The sequence below is a fragment of the Tribolium castaneum genome, chromosome 1 (assembly GCF_031307605.1).
Source record: "Tribolium castaneum strain GA2 chromosome 1, icTriCast1.1, whole genome shotgun sequence".
Classification (NCBI taxonomy): Eukaryota; Metazoa; Arthropoda; class Insecta; order Coleoptera; family Tenebrionidae; genus Tribolium; species Tribolium castaneum.
In genome coordinates, this window is record NC_087394.1 from 32,494,931 (window position 1) to 32,515,231 (window position 20,301).

The 20,301-nt window shown below is 32.9% G+C and overlaps 4 protein-coding genes across 4 annotated transcripts; 1 reads left to right on the forward strand and 3 right to left on the reverse strand.

Annotated features, from left to right (window-relative positions):
- Positions 1 to 639: 639 nt before the first annotated feature.
- Positions 640 to 955, reverse strand: LOC128385379 (uncharacterized). Its single transcript, NM_001416359.1, has 2 exons — positions 918 to 955; positions 640 to 861 (listed from the first exon to the last, which is right to left on the reverse strand). Exons 1-2 carry the CDS (start codon positions 927 to 929, stop codon positions 703 to 705), a joined length of 171 nt encoding a protein of 56 aa, NP_001403288.1. The 5' UTR covers positions 930 to 955; the 3' UTR covers positions 640 to 702.
- Positions 956 to 2,436: 1,481 nt separating this feature from the next.
- On the reverse strand, positions 2,437 to 2,750 carry LOC128385378 (uncharacterized). Its single transcript, NM_001416357.1, has 2 exons — positions 2,728 to 2,750; positions 2,437 to 2,674 (listed from the first exon to the last, which is right to left on the reverse strand). The coding sequence occupies exons 1-2, from the start codon at positions 2,737 to 2,739 to the stop codon at positions 2,522 to 2,524; spliced, it is 165 nt and encodes a 54-aa protein (NP_001403286.1). The 5' UTR covers positions 2,740 to 2,750; the 3' UTR covers positions 2,437 to 2,521.
- Positions 2,751 to 3,048: 298 nt separating this feature from the next.
- On the reverse strand, positions 3,049 to 3,348 carry LOC107397480 (uncharacterized). Its single transcript, NM_001416356.1, has 2 exons — positions 3,306 to 3,348; positions 3,049 to 3,252 (listed from the first exon to the last, which is right to left on the reverse strand). Exons 1-2 carry the CDS (start codon positions 3,312 to 3,314, stop codon positions 3,103 to 3,105), a joined length of 159 nt encoding a protein of 52 aa, NP_001403285.1. The 5' UTR covers positions 3,315 to 3,348; the 3' UTR covers positions 3,049 to 3,102.
- Positions 3,349 to 8,507: 5,159 nt separating this feature from the next.
- Positions 8,508 to 10,007, forward strand: LOC659571 (uncharacterized). The gene has a single exon (XM_965863.4). The coding sequence runs from the start codon at positions 8,977 to 8,979 to the stop codon at positions 9,577 to 9,579; it is 603 nt and encodes a 200-aa protein (XP_970956.3). The 5' UTR covers positions 8,508 to 8,976; the 3' UTR covers positions 9,580 to 10,007.
- Positions 10,008 to 20,301: the final 10,294 nt, after the last annotated feature.

Here is a 20,301-nt window from a genome sequence, read left to right on the forward strand (position 1 = left end):
CGATCGATTATGATAATTCTATGATTTTTTTAGTTGTTCATATCGTCCCTTTAATTTTCACCACACTTTTAAATTATGTCGGACTGTAACAGATGTTTTTTGTTTAACATTCTTTAAAATCAGCGCAATTCTTTATTACTTTAAAATAAAAATCATTACATATTTCACTAGAAAACTCAATGTTTTTTTATGATTTTTCACTTCTACTTTTATTTCTTTCAAGTTTATTTGTTCACTAAGCGCCAGTTTTGAATCACATTCCAGGTGTGCAACCTTTATTAATCCGTATGCAGATGGCTGAGGAAACATTAAATTTAAAATATTGTTCTTTAAGTTTTAAAAAAACGAAAATATTTAAGAAAATTTGCATTTTGCATTTTTGATAAAATTTGCAATTGAAATTAATTTACAGCTAGAAATATGCTATCTTAGTCATAGCATGCGATTATATAACATAATTCTTTAAATGTTAAAAACCATAAGTCCTTATGTTTTAAATAAAATTGAAGAGAAATCGTTCCAGATTTCTACTCTAGATTTTTAGATAAGTTGGAGCTTGCATTTCATTGGAGCTTTTTTAAGCTTTCGTTTACTTTTATGTTTATTAAGGGGGTTGTGTATGTCAATGAAACAATCATATTTTTTTTATTTTTTAATACTAAATCTAAGTTGAAGTGTGTACATGATTAGAGACCTAGTTCATCAGTAATAGTAAGATCCATAGCCACCGTAGGCGTAGGGAGCAGCGTATCCGTATCCGTAACCAATGCCAGAGTATCCCAAACCACCATAGTAGAATTGGGGTTGGGGTTCAGCCTTGGGGACGGCAAGGGCGATAGCCAAAAGGGCGAAGAAGAAAAGCTGTAACATAAAAAAATAATTCAATTACGAACTCTAGTAACAAGGACTTAATATACCAATTTGAACATGTTGATGGTTGTTGGTTTGACTTGTGCGAAATCAAATCTGATTTTACTCGAAACGGCGCTGGGATTTTATAGTGGTTAGTTTGGGGGTGTGTCAAGTGTTGTTTGGAAAATAAAAGAAAAGTTGTGTAGGTACACACCCATCAAAACCATGCTAATTGGGTCAAGTTTTTTTGGAGCAGTTTATGCTTAAACCACTTTTTTATGAATAATGTATTAACGAGCAAATTATCACGTTCATACAGTTTTGTCCATCTTAATTGTTCAAGAACATGCGTCAGTATTTAAATATTACTCAAATATTTTTTAAATGAATTTAAAAGGTCCAGCGCACATAAGGTTTCATCCCACTGAAAAGTTTGCAAAGTCTAGAAGCTACAAAACAAGTGGCAAAGTTTTACTTTTTCATACAATTTCAAACTCTCTCACAAAATTGTTAATTTTACGTCGATTATAATATACATTGTTACCAACAAAAATTACAAAGTGATTAGTAACTGCCCACTTAAAAAAACATAAATGTAATTATATTATTACAAAGTTTTTTGTGATTAGATTTTCATACTGAAAATTTTGAATCCAATCACATTTTATACAAACCTTTTTTGTGATGTAATTATAAATTATTTATATTAGAAAAATTGTTGTTAATTAATTAAAAATAAAATAGAAAATATGAAAATGTTAATTATTTTAATTATATCTTTAGTGTTATTTTCGACCAAAAAATTTTTAACAAAATTTTTGCAACCAACAAAATTTGGATTATTTTAATTTTTACTTAATAAAAAATAATTTTTCGCTAGTGGCGCTTTTTACACAAAAAAACATTTAAGCATCGCATGTTAAGTAAGTAATTAATCATTTCATTAATTAATTCATTTTGATTATAAAAAATTGTAGTACAATTCTAAAAAATAGACAGGCATACAGAAGAATATAAGGTGTTTAAGAGCAAACATTGAAATCTGTGTGATTATTAGTTTTTTAGATGTAATAAACATATTTTTAGTAGATTCACCTTGTATAATAGTGGAAAAAATTATTTGTATATTTACTTTTTATTTATTTAATTTGTGTATTTTTTAAATAGTTATTTTTTCATCTTTAAAACAATATTTTTTCGAGTAGGTATTTTTACACTTTAGTAGCTAACCCTGTCAACCAACTATTTGAGTGGAAAACGTCATTAACTCAATAGGTACTAGTTTTCACATTCTAAGAAGTTATTATAAAAAATAAAAAATGCAAGTTGTGTAAAAACTTATTTGTTTTTTGCTCCTCACTCGATCATTGATTAATTGGTCTGCAACGTCATTAAACACATTTATAACTGGATCTGATTTAAACGTATTAAGCTTCCTGCTGATGAATAACCGCAACTTTTTGTATCATAACAGCATACATTTTTTAATACAGTTAATGAAGCAGATGGCATTGCACCGATAAAAATCGCCTCTAATAACGAGAAAATTGCAGAACATAATTTTGTCATAAATAGAAACAATAATTGGGATCATTGCCAAACAATACTTTATTTTTACAATTTTTACATATTACAATTATTATTTTTGCGCAAACTTCGTTTTATATCCTCAGTAGAAATAATGTCCAGCGTAAGGGGAAACGTGACCGTAATAACCGCTGTAGCCAACATGAGAGTAAGGGTGATGGGAGTAAACAACCTGGGGTTGAGCCTCGGGTTGTGGCAAGGCAAGGGCGAACGCCACCAAAGCCAAGAAAACGAACTGCGAATAATCAATTGTTTAAATACAACAGTAAATTAAAATGAAGTACTTACAAGCTTGAACATTTTGATTTGCTGTAGATCTGCGAAATCTAATCCAGAAATGGGCAAATACGACAGTTTTATAGGACTTGAAACAGGTGTGTCGGGAAGAAATCTTACGACACACCTAGAGTTATTAATTAGGTCAAGTATTGTTTTGGTCCTTTTTGTTTATTCCATAAATTTAACTTTATAATTTTATTGTTGCTTTATTACGTAAACTGCTTTTATTGTTTTCGACCAAAAATCAGGAACGGGTTTGGAGGCACAGAAGCGGTTCTAGAATAGTTTAGCTAAAATTTTCCGTCTTTCGTTATCAAATCAAGAAAATAATTCAACGGTCAAATGTTTTATTTCTACATTTTTCTACAATACAATACTGATAATCTAATAATATAATCCGTAGCCGTAAGAGTAAGGGCTGTAGCCGTATCCGGCGTAAGAATAAGGGTAAGAGCCGTAATACAGTTGGGGTTGTGGTCCAGGGACTGGCACCCCGACTGCAAGGGTAATGAGCAGGATTACCGCAAGTAAAAACTAAAAATTTCTCTCTCGGTTTATAAATTATTTAAAAGTGCATTTGTAATTACCTTAAACATGTTGCTGTTCTTCACGAACTGAAGATGGACTGTGACTGTAACTCATCTTAAATTCAATCTTTTATATAAAACAAAGCGGCCTATTGTTATTCAAAGATGCGATTTTTCGAAAACAAGACATGTGCTGCAAACAAAATGACAAATTCATTGGATTACCATTTAACTACGTACTAACCGCAATAATTCAAAATTTGAGACCCGGATCTGGGGCCAATTTTGAAAATTATTGATGCCTTGCTATACCAATTTAAATCATAACACCTGTCGGATGATTTCCCAGTATAAGAACAAGGTTATCGTGTTAATCAGCACATAGATCAACAAAATTATGCGCTATATCATAATTATTTCTGTCACAGCTGTTATAAAAAAAATGAAACTAAAACAAAGTTCGGCAATGGAACAGGATGTATTTTTAATCCCATTGTCCGAGTAATCCGCCCACAGAAGGTTTCTTGTTTTAATTAAGTTGGAAAAAAATTAACAAAAAGTATGTAGTAACTCCTTCATATTCCTCAGAGACGTCCCGTTTAGGTAACTAATTCATTTATCAGGAACGAAATCGATAATTAAATATGCAGGGGGCAACCGCTGACACAATTTGTCAACAGACAGCCTTGTAAAACAAAGTGTCTTGCATACCAAATTTCAATTTATTCGTTCCTCGTTCTTCTGGAAATATCTACCGTTTTTAGAGAATGTTCTCGGAATCACTTGCAAAATTTTTAATAATTTCACATATTTTAAGCATGGAATTGACATTTAATTCTGTTTTTTCCGAAGCTACTAAACGAGTTTCTGTCGTTAATTTTGCATCTGTTAAACAAACAATCAATTTTACATATTCCATTATTGGCAAAGTTTCGACAAGCGATTTAGATAGGTTTGATGATATAAGTTTTATGTCCCATATCTGCCGGGGGTTACGAATGAACTTCAAATTTCGGGCTGAATGCCAAGGACGTGATCTTAAATATTTATGCAGAGTATTTCGGTTTAATAATGCGATGGTTTAATTAATTCCACGAGCCCGATTTGTGACCATATTTCAATCACCACATTAAAGGTGGTTTTGCATTTTAAGGTGCATTTCTAAGGAGATCAAGACTGCATTAAAGTTTCCAGTTTTTTAATTGATAATAAATTAACACAACCCATAAAACACCAAATAAGATTGATATTTCAAGTTTTTGTAACTATTTTCATGTAAATTACAAAACCCAATGTTTTGACACCCATAAAATTGGAAGGTCCTTCCGGTGACAATATGTCTTGAGTTGCAAGCGTCATTATACGTATCCTGATTGTTACAAAGGATGTTAATGCCCTAAGATCGACCACACCCGGCGTTTTTACAGACTCCACGGTCGACCGCTTTTTCGGTTAATTCACGGTTCACAGAAAAATATTCCGCGCAGAATACTAAAGAGCTTCATGAGTACATCAAAATGTCACTTATTCTTAAGGAGACTGCTTTTTTCGTACAGCATTATGCGTAATCTATAAGAATCACGCAAGGTAACTTTTTAACTTAATAGCACTTCTTACAAGATACAGGTGAACTGCTTCTTGACGTACAAAGTGCAGGAAATAAAATAAAATTGTCCCAGAAGCCAAGCTTAGATAAAAGTCGGGACAGATTCATTTTTTTGAAAAATAATTTATTATTCTATTTAAAAAAAAGTCATCGTATACTTACTTTATACGGTGCGTTTAAGAATTTTTAGATCAACTCTTGCTGTGGAATTTAGACTGATAGATTTTTATTGTCTTTGATAAATTATCGTTTTACGCACTACAAAATACGCCAGTATTTTCGCTATATGTAGTAATTGTAAGAAATCAACATAGGTTCAAAATTTCGCAGCAAGAGTTGATCTAAAGACTTTTTGAACGCACTGTATTTTGTTTACATAAAAGCCTAGTTAATCAAGCGTTTTGTAGTAGAGGTAGGTCGTTGTTTTCCTCTTGGACGTTTGGATAGGTAAAGCAAACGCAGAAGTATATTACGAGTTGCCTATACAAATGGTTTTTTACATTATTTCCCCATTTAGAACAGAAAAGTTTCGTAAAGCATCTGCATTTGGCAATATTGTACATTTTGTTCAACATTTGAATGGGATAAAGGCCAATGACGGAAACCCTCCAAGGGCGTGATCGTCACGATCATGTAATGCATGTTATTGTCCGTTTTATTCCATACCGATTTCTATTTACACAGCAAAGTTCAATAACCATTTCTGAAAATTGCCTCTTTTGTAAAAAGGAAGGGTGAATATTCCCTGTAGTAAAAATGTATTTTTAACGGTCGTAATTTTTTGTTGAAAAATGACGGTTTCCGACGCAGTTTTCCTCACGTATGTGTAGGCAAATATTTACAAAACTATAATTTTGTTCAGCGCGAAAACACATCAGATGCGTCTGTCGATTCTAGGATTGCATCAAACATGTTTTTAGCAATGTAAAAACAACCATCAAAACAGCCAATTATTTTTCAAGTGATATTGATCGCCACAATTTGACGAAATGGTGAAATATTATTTTTACTTGGTTTAGTGTTTATCCCTAACCTGCGACAACCATTTGAGAAGTCACCCGTTGGGATTTAGACGAGTTCAGGACAATTATGTGCTCTCCCTGGATAGCAAATCAAGACTTATAAAGTTGTTATTCAATACGCCGAAGATGACTCTGCTTCGTTATTCAATGTTTGTTTCGTTGACCAAGGACAAGATCATCATAATTATTTGTATTTCTTTTATTTTTTACGTCTCATGATATTCAAACGGTCTGATTGAAACTGAATAATGAAATCAGCGTTCCGAAATCAACAAACCTTAACAAAATCCACAATTTATTAAAAAGTCAAGCAGTAGGTGTTTGTTAATAACCCCTTTTTCTAAAACATGAAATTTATAGAAACTTAATTTTTCAATAAACGACAGAAAATAAATCAATTTGAAAACAAATCAACTAGTCAATTATGCCGACCTACAACCGGCTGTGTTTATGTTGATTGATTTAATTTTTACCACGATAATTACTTTCTAAAAATATGTTGCAAACAAATGATTCTAAAGAACCCACAGTTTGCTAAAAAGACTTTAATTTAACCCGATTTGACCTGACCTCTTGCAGTGCCAATTTGTGTCTTTCTAAATTCAATGCCTTCAACAAACAAAAGGTTTTTTTTCTTTTTGCGACTGCTCTCTGAATGCTTGATTGACCAACATAGGGTTATTAATCTTCTTCCAAAGAGCAAAATTTCAAATAGTTAACGATAAATTATGGCAATTTAAAAAAAATCAGACGAGTGCTTTCAGCAATTTTTATAACTTACTGGTGAGAGACTTTTCGTCTCACTAATTAATGATTATGGCACATAATTATTGTTTAGTAAATGGTTAAATAATTAATTTCATGCCGACAGCTCTTGTTTATGACATTTAATTCGCACGTGGATCGTTTTCCTTGTTTATACTATGGCTTATATCAAAATAAATTATAAATTAAATGAATTATAAAAAACTGGTAGGCATATTTTGTTGAATATAGCTTATTGGAAACTGATTCTAAAATAACAAAGGTGAAACCATATGCAAAATTTATTTCCTTCTTGCAGTCTTTTTTTTGTTTAAATAATTATGTGGGTAGTTTTCTTAATAATTACATTAAACTTCAAACACACTATCCTCTAAATAAATCACACAAGAACACTTCAAAGGAGGAATCAACAAATAAGTCGGTCTCGCAATTCAAAAAATCGTATTTACTTTTTTCAACAATTGCTCATATTTGTAAAAAAATACAATATTACAAAGACCTAAGTCCATGATCTTACTTTAATATAAATAGATTATTATACAATTTCCAGGAAATTTCGCTACCGTTTCCTTTCTGGTAACATGTTTAAAAATAATTCCAGATATATTGTGTGAAGTAGCTACATATGTAAGGTTTTAACTGTTTTATTGTAAAGATATTGGAGACGAGGTGAATGACATCAAAAATTTGTACATAAAAGGAAAATTTTTATGAAATCATCTTTGTGTGATTCACAAAAAGAATACCAGTTGCACATAGCAGTCACAATAGACTTATCTTTTGGCACAATAAAGACACAAAACGTAAAGCTAGTTTATTCGTTGTCACGAATAACATATTGTTTCGAGTATAAGCTGCTGAAAGCTCTGCGGCCACGCTTTCAGTGATTCCTGTTATACAGGGAGGCCCACTGAAAGTAGTCCACCCGAGTTTTCAACGTTTAGACTCATTTTACTCAAAAATGCTAAAACACGTCGATTTTTTTTATGTTCATGCCATTTCAACCCCCAAAGAGGAGCAGCATATTTTTTTTTTAATGGAAACAGAGATTTATTATGATGTCAGTTATTAAAACCTCTTCACAATAAGCGTTATTTTTTGTTTGTTGGAACAATTTTGCGTTTTAAAAATTAGAATTTATTTATTTCATTATTGAATTAAATGTTTGAAATGGCCATTAAATTTGTTGTCTTTAAAAAGTCTCTGGATAAAAGGGGTGGGCTGTTTTCGGTAGGCCACTCTGTATAAAAACTATCACGATAATGGTTGCACAAATTGTAAGGGTAAGTCAGAAGAAACTCATAAAAAATAGGTAAAAAGAACCATCGACAATTTTCTAATCTTTTCTTTATGTGTATTTAAATTGTTGCAATTTTTGTAAATTTGCTTTAATGCTATCAAATAAAGTTGAAAATTTTTAAGCGACCCCTTTTATTTATTTTTTATAAAACAGGTTTTTTATAAAAATAAAATGCAATCAAAATAAATAACAAAATTAACTAAGTAGGTATAGTAGGTATTAATATTTGCTCTTTTAAAACTTTTTTGTAAATCAATAATATGACGTAGTCCTCAATCCTTCAACTCGTAAAACAATACATAAGTTTTGAGCAAAATGCTAATTTTAGTCAGTTATTCAAAGTGGATTATTTACTACAAAAAATTTTCGGCATAAATTAAACTAAATTTACCCACTTTGTAGGTAAATTTTAATTTGCGTCGCAATATTTTTCGGTTTTCAAAACTGAAAAACTAACTTGTCGTCCGCCATGATTACAACATAATGTAAGTACACGTGAAATCGCGAATTGTAATATTGCGTATGTACTTAATTATTAATTTGGTTCAGTAACGTGATCGTTTAAAGAAATTCAACGTGAAATATCACGTTATTTGCTGAGCAATACTGCAGGTGAGCTCTAATTTCACGTGATCTCTCTAAGGATTTACGTACGTCTTTAAAGCCCTCTGAATAATCAACAAGTTTTAATTGCAAAACTTTAACCGCAATATTATGCAACAAAACTGCAAGAAGTACCATCAGATTTTATTTAAACAATTCGCTCCCTCTGGAAAAATAAAAAACTTTGCATGATGCTTGTTAGCCCGGGCTGATCTTCCCGCAAATAAGACACCTGTCGCGGAAAAAATCTTGTTATTGCGTTTAACATCCCCTATCATCGCCACTTATTAGCCCTACGTCGATAGCTCGTCGCTCGTCCACGTGCTCGGGCCCTTCCAGCTCAAAGCCTGCGCAAAATCAGCAGCCCCACATTGCCACCGACTATAAAACCGGACGTAAACACAGCCACCGCAGTCTGCTCATCCCGTGCAAAGTATGAATTCGGTGATTCCGTCGACTGACAACACCATGGTGTTAATAACGCTAAACACCTCCGACAGCCGCAGTGTCTCCCCCATGACGCCGTCCCCCTCCAGGGAGATCCGGGGCATCCGGCTCTTCCGGGCCATCAGCCGGAAGCTGGCGCGCCGCTCCAACGAGGACCTCAACACCGACGTGGACAGCCGCTCCTCCAGCTCCGACTCGTGCTCGTCGGCCAAGAAGGAGGAGCACCTCTCCGGCGACTCCGGCTTCCGGTCCGTCTCCCCCAACCACTCCAGCAGCTCCAGCGAGGCGGGGAGCGACATCCAGGTGAGGCCGCGCCACCACCACTCCACCTCCGCCGACAGCATCAGGAGAGTGTTCCAAAACCTGAATCTGAACACACGCTCGCAGAGCTGCACCAACGCCAAGGAGGCCAAGAGGAAAAACAGCAAGAAGGCCACCCCCAAGCGGATCCTGCGGTCGCCGGTCACCTACACCTATGTGAAGGGGCTGTCGGGGCTGCCGACGCAGAGGATCCCCAAGAACCAGTCGAGGATGTACATGAACAATCCGTGCGGTTGCAGTATACAGTACATGGCCGGTTTGAATCGATAATTTTGCCTGGCGATGATTACACGAGTTGTGACTGCAGCAATATGTGCGTCTCTTATCCTAAGACTCAAGACTGTAACGAAGGAGAGAATTCTTCCAATCCATTAGGTTTAAATTTGTAAATAAATCAACGTTTTTATAAGTATCTATGTTGAAATGTTGTTGATACGGTTATATCTTACACCATGTATACTATTTAAGGGACTCAATGATTCAAGTAGGCTCTAATGTAAAGGAACTCAATTACAAAAATTGTACTTACAGCACCAATGTCAGTTTATAATGGTACAAATGTTGTGTATGCCTAATTCTATACTGATTCTGTATCTTTTACAGTTTACTATTGTTCGTATAAAGCACTGACTATTCGAATTATGCAAATCCCCACTTAGTGCCTTGTAGATGTCGACCCTATTAAACATTTAAATTGATTTAAATGTCTTATTACCCCAATTTCGTGTAATATTAAAGAGCTGACCCAAAAAAGGATCCCGATCCTAATTTAAACCAGACTAAAAATAAAAAATCACTCCATTTGGCCGTAATACGTCAACAGTGTTACGACCAGACTCCTTCCTAGAAAAAGCAAATCGTACGATACTAATTAAATCGATTTCAACTTGTTTTACTTGACTGAAAATTCCTCAATGAAATATAATCCCAACTGAGTTTTAATAATAAACAAAAAGTTCGCCGGTTATCGATAACATCCTTAAGTAGGCCACAACAACAAGTAAGTATACGTGTATAATAAGCAATCATAACTTGATATTATCGTAAAATTATATTTCTACCACAAACCAAACAATTTCTAAATAAAAATATTTTCATTCTTCTTAAATTTCCTGATGAGTCGTGACTTTAGAAATCACCAGTTAATATTCTATCATCATTTATCCCAAAAAGGCACTTGTCAAAGTATCCGAAGAAATGTTTTTGTATTAAAAAAATATTTATTTCAACATTTATAACACCAATTAAAATGTATCTACCAAAACAAAATCTCTTGAAAAAACCTTATTCTACGGGTGAAAATAGTCATTTACGTCAGTTTTCAAGCTCTTTTCAGAGAAAACCTCTGCACACATAATTGTGTTTTCAACTTAAAGAGTAGAGTGGTTTGTTCTATTCTTGAAAACCAAGTTAATTTGTCGAAATTTATCAGGATTTTTTTCAAAAAAGTGAAATCTCTTTGTTAGAATGGAAGTTCTTTATTTTGAATTTTCGTTTCATTAACATAAAAGGTATTAGCCAAACATTATAATTCAGTAAATCTGAATTCAGTAAACTCCAATTTTATTTATTGTTTCTGATTTCTTGCTTCAGGACGTCTAATATGAGCCATTTTCAATGATTGTCATATAAAGAAAATTGTTACGACGAACAATCTTTAGTTTATAATTTTTTTTTTAATTATTTTAAAGTTTTATAGTTAAATAAGTTTAGCCAAGTTTTTTCGTGTTTTCAATTGAAATCAGTTGTATTTAAAATATCTAAACAAAATGTGAGAGATAGAGTACAATAAAAAGTTTTTCTCAACAAAGGTTTCTCCAACATTTATACCACTTATTTCAACGTTTCTGCAATAATAAAGATCGCCGTTCAAAAAATATTGCCTTAACTTATCAAAATAATCAATTTTCAGACCATTTGCGAGAGAATTTTTCCACCCACGCCATAGATTGCGTGCTTTATCCCGAATCTGCACTCTGATTAGTGATTATAATTCTGGATAGAACTTTAAGGGCCGGCTTATAGAAGATAAATTAAAATTTAATACAGGATTAAGTTATTTTACAATGCATTTTCAAATGACAATTTAATCGTAAATTAAGAAGCCCTCAGATTTTTAATTTTAATATAACAGGTACCACAAACCTTTTAATTATTTCTACTCAAGAAATTTTTTCAATCGATTCTCAATGACCAACAGAATTATTACCTGTAGCATTTTCAGCGTTATGAAACCATTAAAACCGCTTTGGTGAATTCAATTTACTGTCAATTTTTACTCACATGCAGTCACTCGACATTAAAACAACTACTGAAACTATAAAAATGTCTCAATTCTACGCGAAGCTTTAGAACAAAATGCTTAAAACGGGTATAATTCATAAACACCCACTGCAAAGCACATGTCTCCGTTTATCGAAATTGGAAATTTCTACTATATAATTATTGTCAGCATTTCAGCGGAAATTTCTCTCAGTTAATGTCACACCTCCATGCCATGAATGCAGTCTGCAACTGATGAAAAACAGATTTGTGTAATAAATTGCACTTCATTAGTACACCACTGACACAATAGTCATTGTTTTACACGAATTAAAATCGAACCGAATAATTACGTATGAAGTAGTAAGAAGACTTTGATGGAGTATAATTCTGGGGACTAATTAGATGACCAGGAAACCATGGCATAAATACTTAATTCCATTTATTTTCATTCGCCAAGAATATAAATCCAACTTTTCTTTGACAAAATAAAAACTCACTTTACCACCAGAATTTCAAAGTTTAACGACCTTTACCCCCGTTCAATTGAATTTCCCCGTTCAAATTTACATGATTGAAGTAAGCAAAAAATAATTTGTTTATTTCCACATTTAACACACTTAAGAGCTTTCAGCGGACGCGAATTACATCATACATCGCATTAACACGTTTTTTAGCCAATCCATCCAATTTTTATCCAAATAACATTTCACTTTACCGGGTTTTGACCGGAATTTTTGTTTACATTTTTCTAGTGGTGTCGGATTTATCAACAACTGATGCAAATGAAAGGGTGAAATAATAACTGTGCTCTCAGTATTGTTTGTATGTGGTGCAAATAATTCGATATATAAACTTTTACTCTAACGACGCAAATTGTTAATTCTCACCTACATCTACCTACACCCTACATAGTGAATATAATGTTTCTTTCAGAGAATATCAGACAAACGTTCCGCTGGTGTTGCTATAAATAGGCGCAGCTTTGAATACTACTATGGGTATTTCATTAAACGCAAACCTTATCTTTTGCATTGTTTCAGAAAGGTTTATAAAGTGACGTAGATTTGAATGAAGTTAAATTTCGATTGTCATGAATGAACAACGGAAGTATTCAAACAGTTTACACGTGTTTTAAATAATCAAATCAAAATTCACTTATTTATACACCTGCTTATAGAAACTATAATTACTGTAATTAAGTAAGTAAATGAGCAATATTTTTCAAGTTCTTTAAGCTGGTATTTTCACATGAATTACTCTGTATATTTTACAACAAAGTAATTAAATTAAAAATGTATGTGTATTATAAACTAATTTTAATTTCATAAAAATAATGGTACTTGTAATAATATTTCAGTGTTTCAAGTCTTGGTGAAAATAAGTAATTTAACTAAAACTTTATACCCAGTTATTTACATCTGCTTTTAAATTATTTAGGTCAAAAGAATTGAGTTTTCACTACTTACGGAATGTTTTTGACGCATCTAGGATTTTTAAAATAAAGTATAAAAACAATAATTATTTATACATAAATCAAAGGAATAAAAAATCTGAATTAACAGAAAAAATCTTCAAACTTCAATTACCAAATTAATATTTCCGTTTAAATATTAAAAATCAATGTCTCATGTATTTTGCCATAGTTGTGAAGCTTTCATCCTTTTGTGAAGGCAAAAATTCATTAATTTTTTTCAAGGATATGTAGCCACCTTCAGAAAATGTGGGTCGAAAACCAGAAAAAGTGGGTACACATTTACAACCAAAAAAATATGACTTCTTTGTGTAAGACTTCTGTACTTTTGCTCAGTTTCTTTTATATAAGTTTGGCTTCTTAAAAATTAATCTTGCTCGATTTTTGTTTGTGATATTAGGAAAAATTAAACAATTGCGTTATCAACGAAAATCTTATGCAGCTTCATTAATCTCTTACATAACTCCTGATTTATTCCTGAAATACGAACAAGCAAAATACCAACGACCTCGGCCCGGTCACCGGCCTAGATTTTGTAAGGGATGACCTACTTTCAGAGGGAGCTATACATCTCCCCATGACGTCATTATATTCCCCTTCTGACGTCATTTCGCTCAACTAGGTAACCCGGACAACCAGCCAAATTCAATTTTTTTAAAGAAATGAATGGGAAATGTGTCCCTCAGGAACCAGTAATTATAAAAGTGGGCAACAGGACTTTTCTCTTTACATCTCCCCATCCAGTTGTGGGTGAATTTGAAAAGAAAAAAACGGTGAAATCTCGTGGCAGTTGAAATTACGTCTTTAATAAAAGTGTTTGTTGATCTAGCAAGAATAGAAATTCCTGTGGGAAAGTAAGCAATATTTTTTAAGGCACGCTTTTTATTGATAATCACATATAAGTGCGCGTTTTAACGATCTGTGCAGTCATGACGTAAAGATCATTCAAGGCACCAAACACAGGAATGACCTAGTGACCCGAAATTTCATCCCCTCCAAATTCATTCACGTCCCGGAGTTTACCGCTCCCGACGATTCCCTGGCTAAATATAGCTCGGGAGTCAACGAACTACGGAATTGGGTCGTCGATCCTGGCGTGGCCTGTTCCCCTTTCTTCCTTGCAGCATCCAGGATTGTCTACCGCATCACAATCAGTTCATTACTTCCAGGGACTAAGCTCTCCACGTTGGTGGATAATCAAAAACGATCAAAACAGGAACCAAAGTTATTTATGGAGCCAATAATTGCCAGTATCGTTGGCTTTACTAGATGTGTCAACCGTGAAATCTAAAAGAAAAATATTCTCTTCCTAATTGGGAACGGGAAATCATGACCTGAATGTTTTTTTCACTTCCACTTCCTGCTCCTACACGAGAATCAATTGCAGAACCACGCAGAATTTTACAGTCCTAAATTGTATAATGTATAATGGAACTTGCATTGCAATTTTTCTAAATCTGCACACATTATGACTGTTAGGTATGACCTTTCTCCGGCTTGGCAAATGTATAACATTAATTTAATGACGCCAGTGGTTTATTTTAATTCAAATAAAAGTGCATGTCCTAAACATACAAGAGTAAAAACTCGCTCCAATCCATTATTATTTATTAAACAGAATATGCTTTTTCTGGAGTCGCATTTTTTGAGTTCAGTAAATAATGTCCAAAAAAATTACGCAATTGTCCTGCCAAAAAATTGAAACTTGTCCTCCTTGTTTAATTTCAGTTTTAATAATAATATAACGCAACTAAGACAGCCCCTTGTTAATATTCTACTAAATTCATCATTTTATTATAATTTTTTAATAATATAATGAACATAAGACTTAATTGTATGTTATTAAAAGCTCTTCTACACATGATTTTTTTAAAATTTATCACCGGAAAAGTAAAATTTCTCAGAGTTGCTCCTTTAGTATACTTAATATGCGCTCAGTAAAAACGGATACCAATAAAAAGCTACGAAAAATAGTCTAAATGCTGGTTAATGTTAAATAAAAATAAAAAAAATTGCTGGGTAATAAGTGCTATGTAACATTTAATCCGAGTTTTCATGTTGGTTGCGAATTACCAACTAGACAGAAGACTGAATACTGTGTTAAAATTTGCTGTGTAAAAATAAAAGCAAATTGAATTGAGTTTGTTACACCCAGTTTTTGCGAACGTCTTGTTATAGCTTCGTCTGGAATCTCGAAAACTTCCAGATAGTTTTTTCCCGAGCAAAAAGTGTACCATCATTTTGCGTATCGGCTGCATAAATGTTCGACAAATACTTGTTTGTTGCATCAAAGCTAGTTTTGCGAGACACTGAAGACTTAAAAAATACGGCAGTATCACGCACGGGGGATTTCAATCAAAATATAAAATTAAAAGTTCTTCCAAGCGACGTAAACAAGCAATTGGAAAAGTTACTTTAACCTCGTGGAGTTTTGAAATGCGAATATTTTCAGTGTAGGTATAGCTACTAAAAGTTTTTAATTAGGATTTACAAATGAATGGCCTTCTCAAAAATGGTGAAAGGTTTGGTTTATTGGGACACTCTGTATCTGACATCCCATCCACTCAGGTATACAGGATAAATGAAATTTTACCACAGGCTGACTGACACCCTCCACATGTAATTGGCACAGAACGTATTACTCATGACCACACACACATGTGGGCTTGTCATCCACAAACCGCTAATTCCTTCAGTTGGTGGTGTTCAATGTTTCCGTCCAGTGCGTCATTGACAGCAGGGTTATGACCCTTTAGCAAATGCGTCACATTTGAGCGGCCAATCCAATGAACGAACGATTCTTTCTGACCCACTTTTAAACTATGTTAAACTGCTTTCAGCCCATCAATAAGTGGCGACAATTTCTGACAAGAAAAGAAAATTGTTTACTCATCAAAAGTCAAATTTTAGCAACAAACAGAAGAAATCTGTGTCATTCTGTTCCAACTATAATTATATCCTGAATCCAAATTTCCAAAGCTTAAAAACAATATATTATTTTTTGACAAGTATAATTTGCGAACAAAAGGTTCATCTTGAGCTTTATTTATATTTTACGTCAGAATTGTTCCAATTATCTAAATAAGCCAAGGACTTTTAACGTATCACTTTTACTTTTGTGTTTTCATAAAAACCTACTACTGAACTGACTTTACTCAAAGGGTTCCAAATTATCTATAAATTACTGTTAACCTGTAATAAATCACTAGTGCAACTTTAATAACGAAGCAAATTAAACATCAAAGCGTCTTATCCTTACAAGTACATGAATAAATCCTCACCAAAGCAAGGGAACAGATTGCTTTTGCGACGCACTTGCTGTGCCAGCAAAACACTGAAATGTCAATGCACCTATTTGTTCATTCAGTGTTCATATGCTGGGGAAAGTTAATTAGTGTGCTTAATATTGCAACTTTCTGTCATCAAACTACCAAGCTCAACAACGACGCAATATTTTTAATAAATGCCCTGTAAAAATGATAGATGCAAAATACAAATAATAAATGCGCAGTAAATGGAAGCATTTCAAAATGATTCAAATGAACAAAAAGACAAACTGATGGTAATCTCATCGTTTCTTATCCCATTCACTCATGCAAAATGATCCGGGGAATCGATTGGCATCGAGAAAACTGCCAAATTCCCAATAGTTTTTTAGTTATGAATTTTTTAAAATTTCACCTATTTTTGCTTTTATTTGCAATTTTCTCGAAAACTATTAGTCGGAAAACAAAGGTCTTTTTTAAAAATGATAGATAATTAAAAGAGCTTTCCAACGACAATACATTTCATAGGATTATCTCTAATAGTTCCGGAGTTATTGCTCGATAAATGTTCCGGATACCCGAAATCGACCAAAATTGCGACAAAAATTGGAAAAATCAAACATCAAAAAATCGAATATATCGACTTTTTTTGAACGTTTAACAACTTTAGAGGGTTGTAAAGGTATAAATAAGTCCGCAAAACTGTGATAGAACGAATTTTAAAAAAATTTAATTTTTTCACTTTCTTGAAGGTTTACTAATTTTAGCAAAAAACTTTAAAATTTTAAATTTCGTTAAAAGTTGGTATAATACAGAAAATAGGCCGCTGAATTCAATAGAACAAACCGCATTGCTCTACGACTTTTAGTTTTTGAGTTATGAATTATTTTGTTGAATAAAATTTTTCACTATAGAAAATGCTTATCTTAATTTTTAGCAAAAAACTTGAAAATTTTAAATCTTGTTAAAAAATCGTATAATACAGAAAATGAGCCGCTGAATTCAATGGAATAAACCGCATTGCTCTACGACTTTTAGTTTTTGAGTTATGAATTTTTTTGTTGAACAAAATTTTTCACTATAGAAAATGCTTATCTTAATTTTTAGCAAAAAACTTGAAAATTTTAAATCTTGTTAAAAAATCGTATAATACAGAAAATGAGCCGCTGAATTCAATAGAATAAACCGCATTGCTCTACGACTTTTAGTTTTTGAGTTATGAATTTTTTTGTTGAATAAAATTTTTCATATAGAAAATGCTTATCTTAATTTTTAGCAAAAAACTTGAAAATTTTAAATCTTGTTAAAAACTTGTATAATACAGAAAATAAGCCGCTAAATTCAACGGAATAAACCGCATTGCTGTACGACTTTTAGTTTTTGAGTTATGATTTTTTTTTTGTCGAATAAAATTTTCCACTATAGAAAATGCTTGTCTTAATTTTTAGCAAAAAACTTAAAAATTTTACATTTTGTTAAAAGTTGGTCTCAAAAGACAAAATGAGCCGCTTAATTCAATGGAACAAACCGCATTGCTCTACGACTTTTAGTTTTTGAGTTATGAATTTTTTTGTTGAATAAAATTTTTCACTATCGAAAATGCTTATCTTAATTTTTAGCAAAAAACTTGAAAATTTTAAATCTTGTTAAAAAATCGTATAATACAGAAAATGAGCAGCTGAATTCAATGGAATAAACCGCATTGCTCTACGACTTTTAGTTTTTGAGTTATGAATTTTTTTGTTGAATAAAATTTTTCACCATAGAAAATGCTTATCTTAATTTTTAGCAAAAAACTTGAAAATTTTAAATCTTGTTAAAAACTCGTATAATACAGAAAATGAGCCGCTGAATTCAATGGAATAAACCGCATTGCTCTACGACTTTTAGTTTTTGAGTTATGATATTTTTTTGTCGAATAAAATTTTCCACTATAGAAAATGCTTGTCTTAATTTTTAGCAAAAAATTTAAAAATTTTACATTTTGTTAAAAGTTGGTTCAAAAGAGAAAATGAGCCGCTTAATTCAATGGAATAAACCGCATTGCTCTACGACTTTTAGTTTTTGAGTTATAAATTTTTTTCTTGAATAAAATTTTCCACTATGACAAAATTTGTCACCTTGACTTTCGAGCTCAAAATGAAAAAAATCGAATAAAACAATCACGAAATTTTTTTTCAAAGACCATTTGCAGAATCTGAAGCAAGTTTCTCCTAAAATTGATATTCAGTTGTTTAACGCCGTTTAATAACACAAACTTTTCATCGCATCTATCAATAATTCATGAATGGGAGATAAAAATCGCTGCAGCAAGGCTAAGAACGTAAAAGTTCATTGTCCGCGGAGAGCTTAACAAGGAGTTTAAATTCCCAACACGCTCAAATTAGATTAGTAACATATTGCTTTTCCAGTATTATGAATTAATTGAAAGCGGAAATTAAAGCCCCGTTAAGGAAAAAAAATAGAGCGAAGTTGGTTCCTCGCTCGGTTCCTCCAAATTAAAACTTTGGCAAATAAAGTGGGCTTTTTGTGAGGTTTATAGATGCGGGAAATTTAATTACGAGGAAATTGTGGTTACACGAAATTACTTTATTGAAATTTTTGGACGAATAAATATGTATTATTTTATTACAAAAAAAATGGCTTAAAGCGTTCGAAATTCATAGAAATTTATAAAAAATGTTAAATATTATTGCTCTATTAAAACGTGCTTTATCTTAATTGCTCTCTAAAGAAGTTCCATTAGCGTTTTCATTTTCTGTTGGATTACCCTCTAGTGCCTCTGTTCTTTGCAGGTTTCACTCAATAAACGACAATGCAAATCAACAAGGTTTGTCAACTACGCAAAACAGACTTCGTAACACGTGACGTAACATTTTAATCCGTTGACAATAAGACGGTTCCTTTATTATTTCGAAAAATGAATGGGAAACGTAACTGGGTCTGGGGTGGGGTTAGATATTTAGTTTCTGTTTAGCAAATATTAATTGGGGGATGTAGTAGGGAAAGGGTATTAACTAAGCTTCTGGAAGCACTGGTGGAAGATCTCACGTGAATTATAACCGCCGTCATTTTTGATGCATCAATAACGTGTTCAAAGTTCACGTGTTTATGTTTGCAACGATCCCGCAAAGCGTCGACTTTGTGACGCTTTCATCTATCCCACGAAACTTCCTTGGATGCTGATCAACAAACGTGACGTATTTTTCCTTTACCTACTCCACCACGGATGTCTAATTGATTTCGCTTATTAATTAATACCTCGTCTTCTAACACTGCGCCTATAAATAACGCCGCTTTCTTCAGGAGTTATCACGTGTTGGAGTAACGTGCCAGAAATTTACTCACTTCGGCTCATTTTCGGCAAATCTCCAATTTACGTAATTAGAAAAACGAAATGTTGAAGTGACATTTATCCGAGTGTGCTTCCAGAAAAGCATTAAGGCTTAAATCAGGCACATGTAATTGCAGTCAGCCACGTGTTCAGTCCATTCTTCACAAGAATAAACCGAGTAAGTTAATATCTGTGGAAGACGTTAGATCTGACCCCGACATGTCTTCTATTTTTGTAAAAACGGCTGTGCAAATTATGTAATTTCAACAAAAAATTCAAGAAATTTTAGTAAATTGAAATCGAGCATTTTCCATACGCGCAGATAATAGCCCCCGACCAGGGTCAACTGTACTTATAACGTCTGACTACGTAAACAACTTATTCTTGTCAACAGTAGCTGGAGGCTATTTTAACTGCTAAATTGCGCCACTAATTACTGGTATGGCCAATCTAGTGTAAACAATCCTTTTATGAAATTTTCACAGCTTATTTTCAACGTGCACAAGTTGGGGATATTCCACAAACACCACCCTTTGCTGCATGCATTTAAAATTTAATACAGACGGCTGTTTACATATCGCAAATCGAACTCAAACACTTAATTGGGTAAAATGTTCCGACAAAGCCAAATTTTTAAATAAATTTCTAAAAATACT

Bases quoted from the DNA above. Each gene is read 5' to 3' on its own strand.
- LOC659571 (XM_965863.4), top strand. From the start codon at position 8,977: ATGAATTCGGTGATTCCGTCGACTGACAACACCATGGTGTTAATAACG.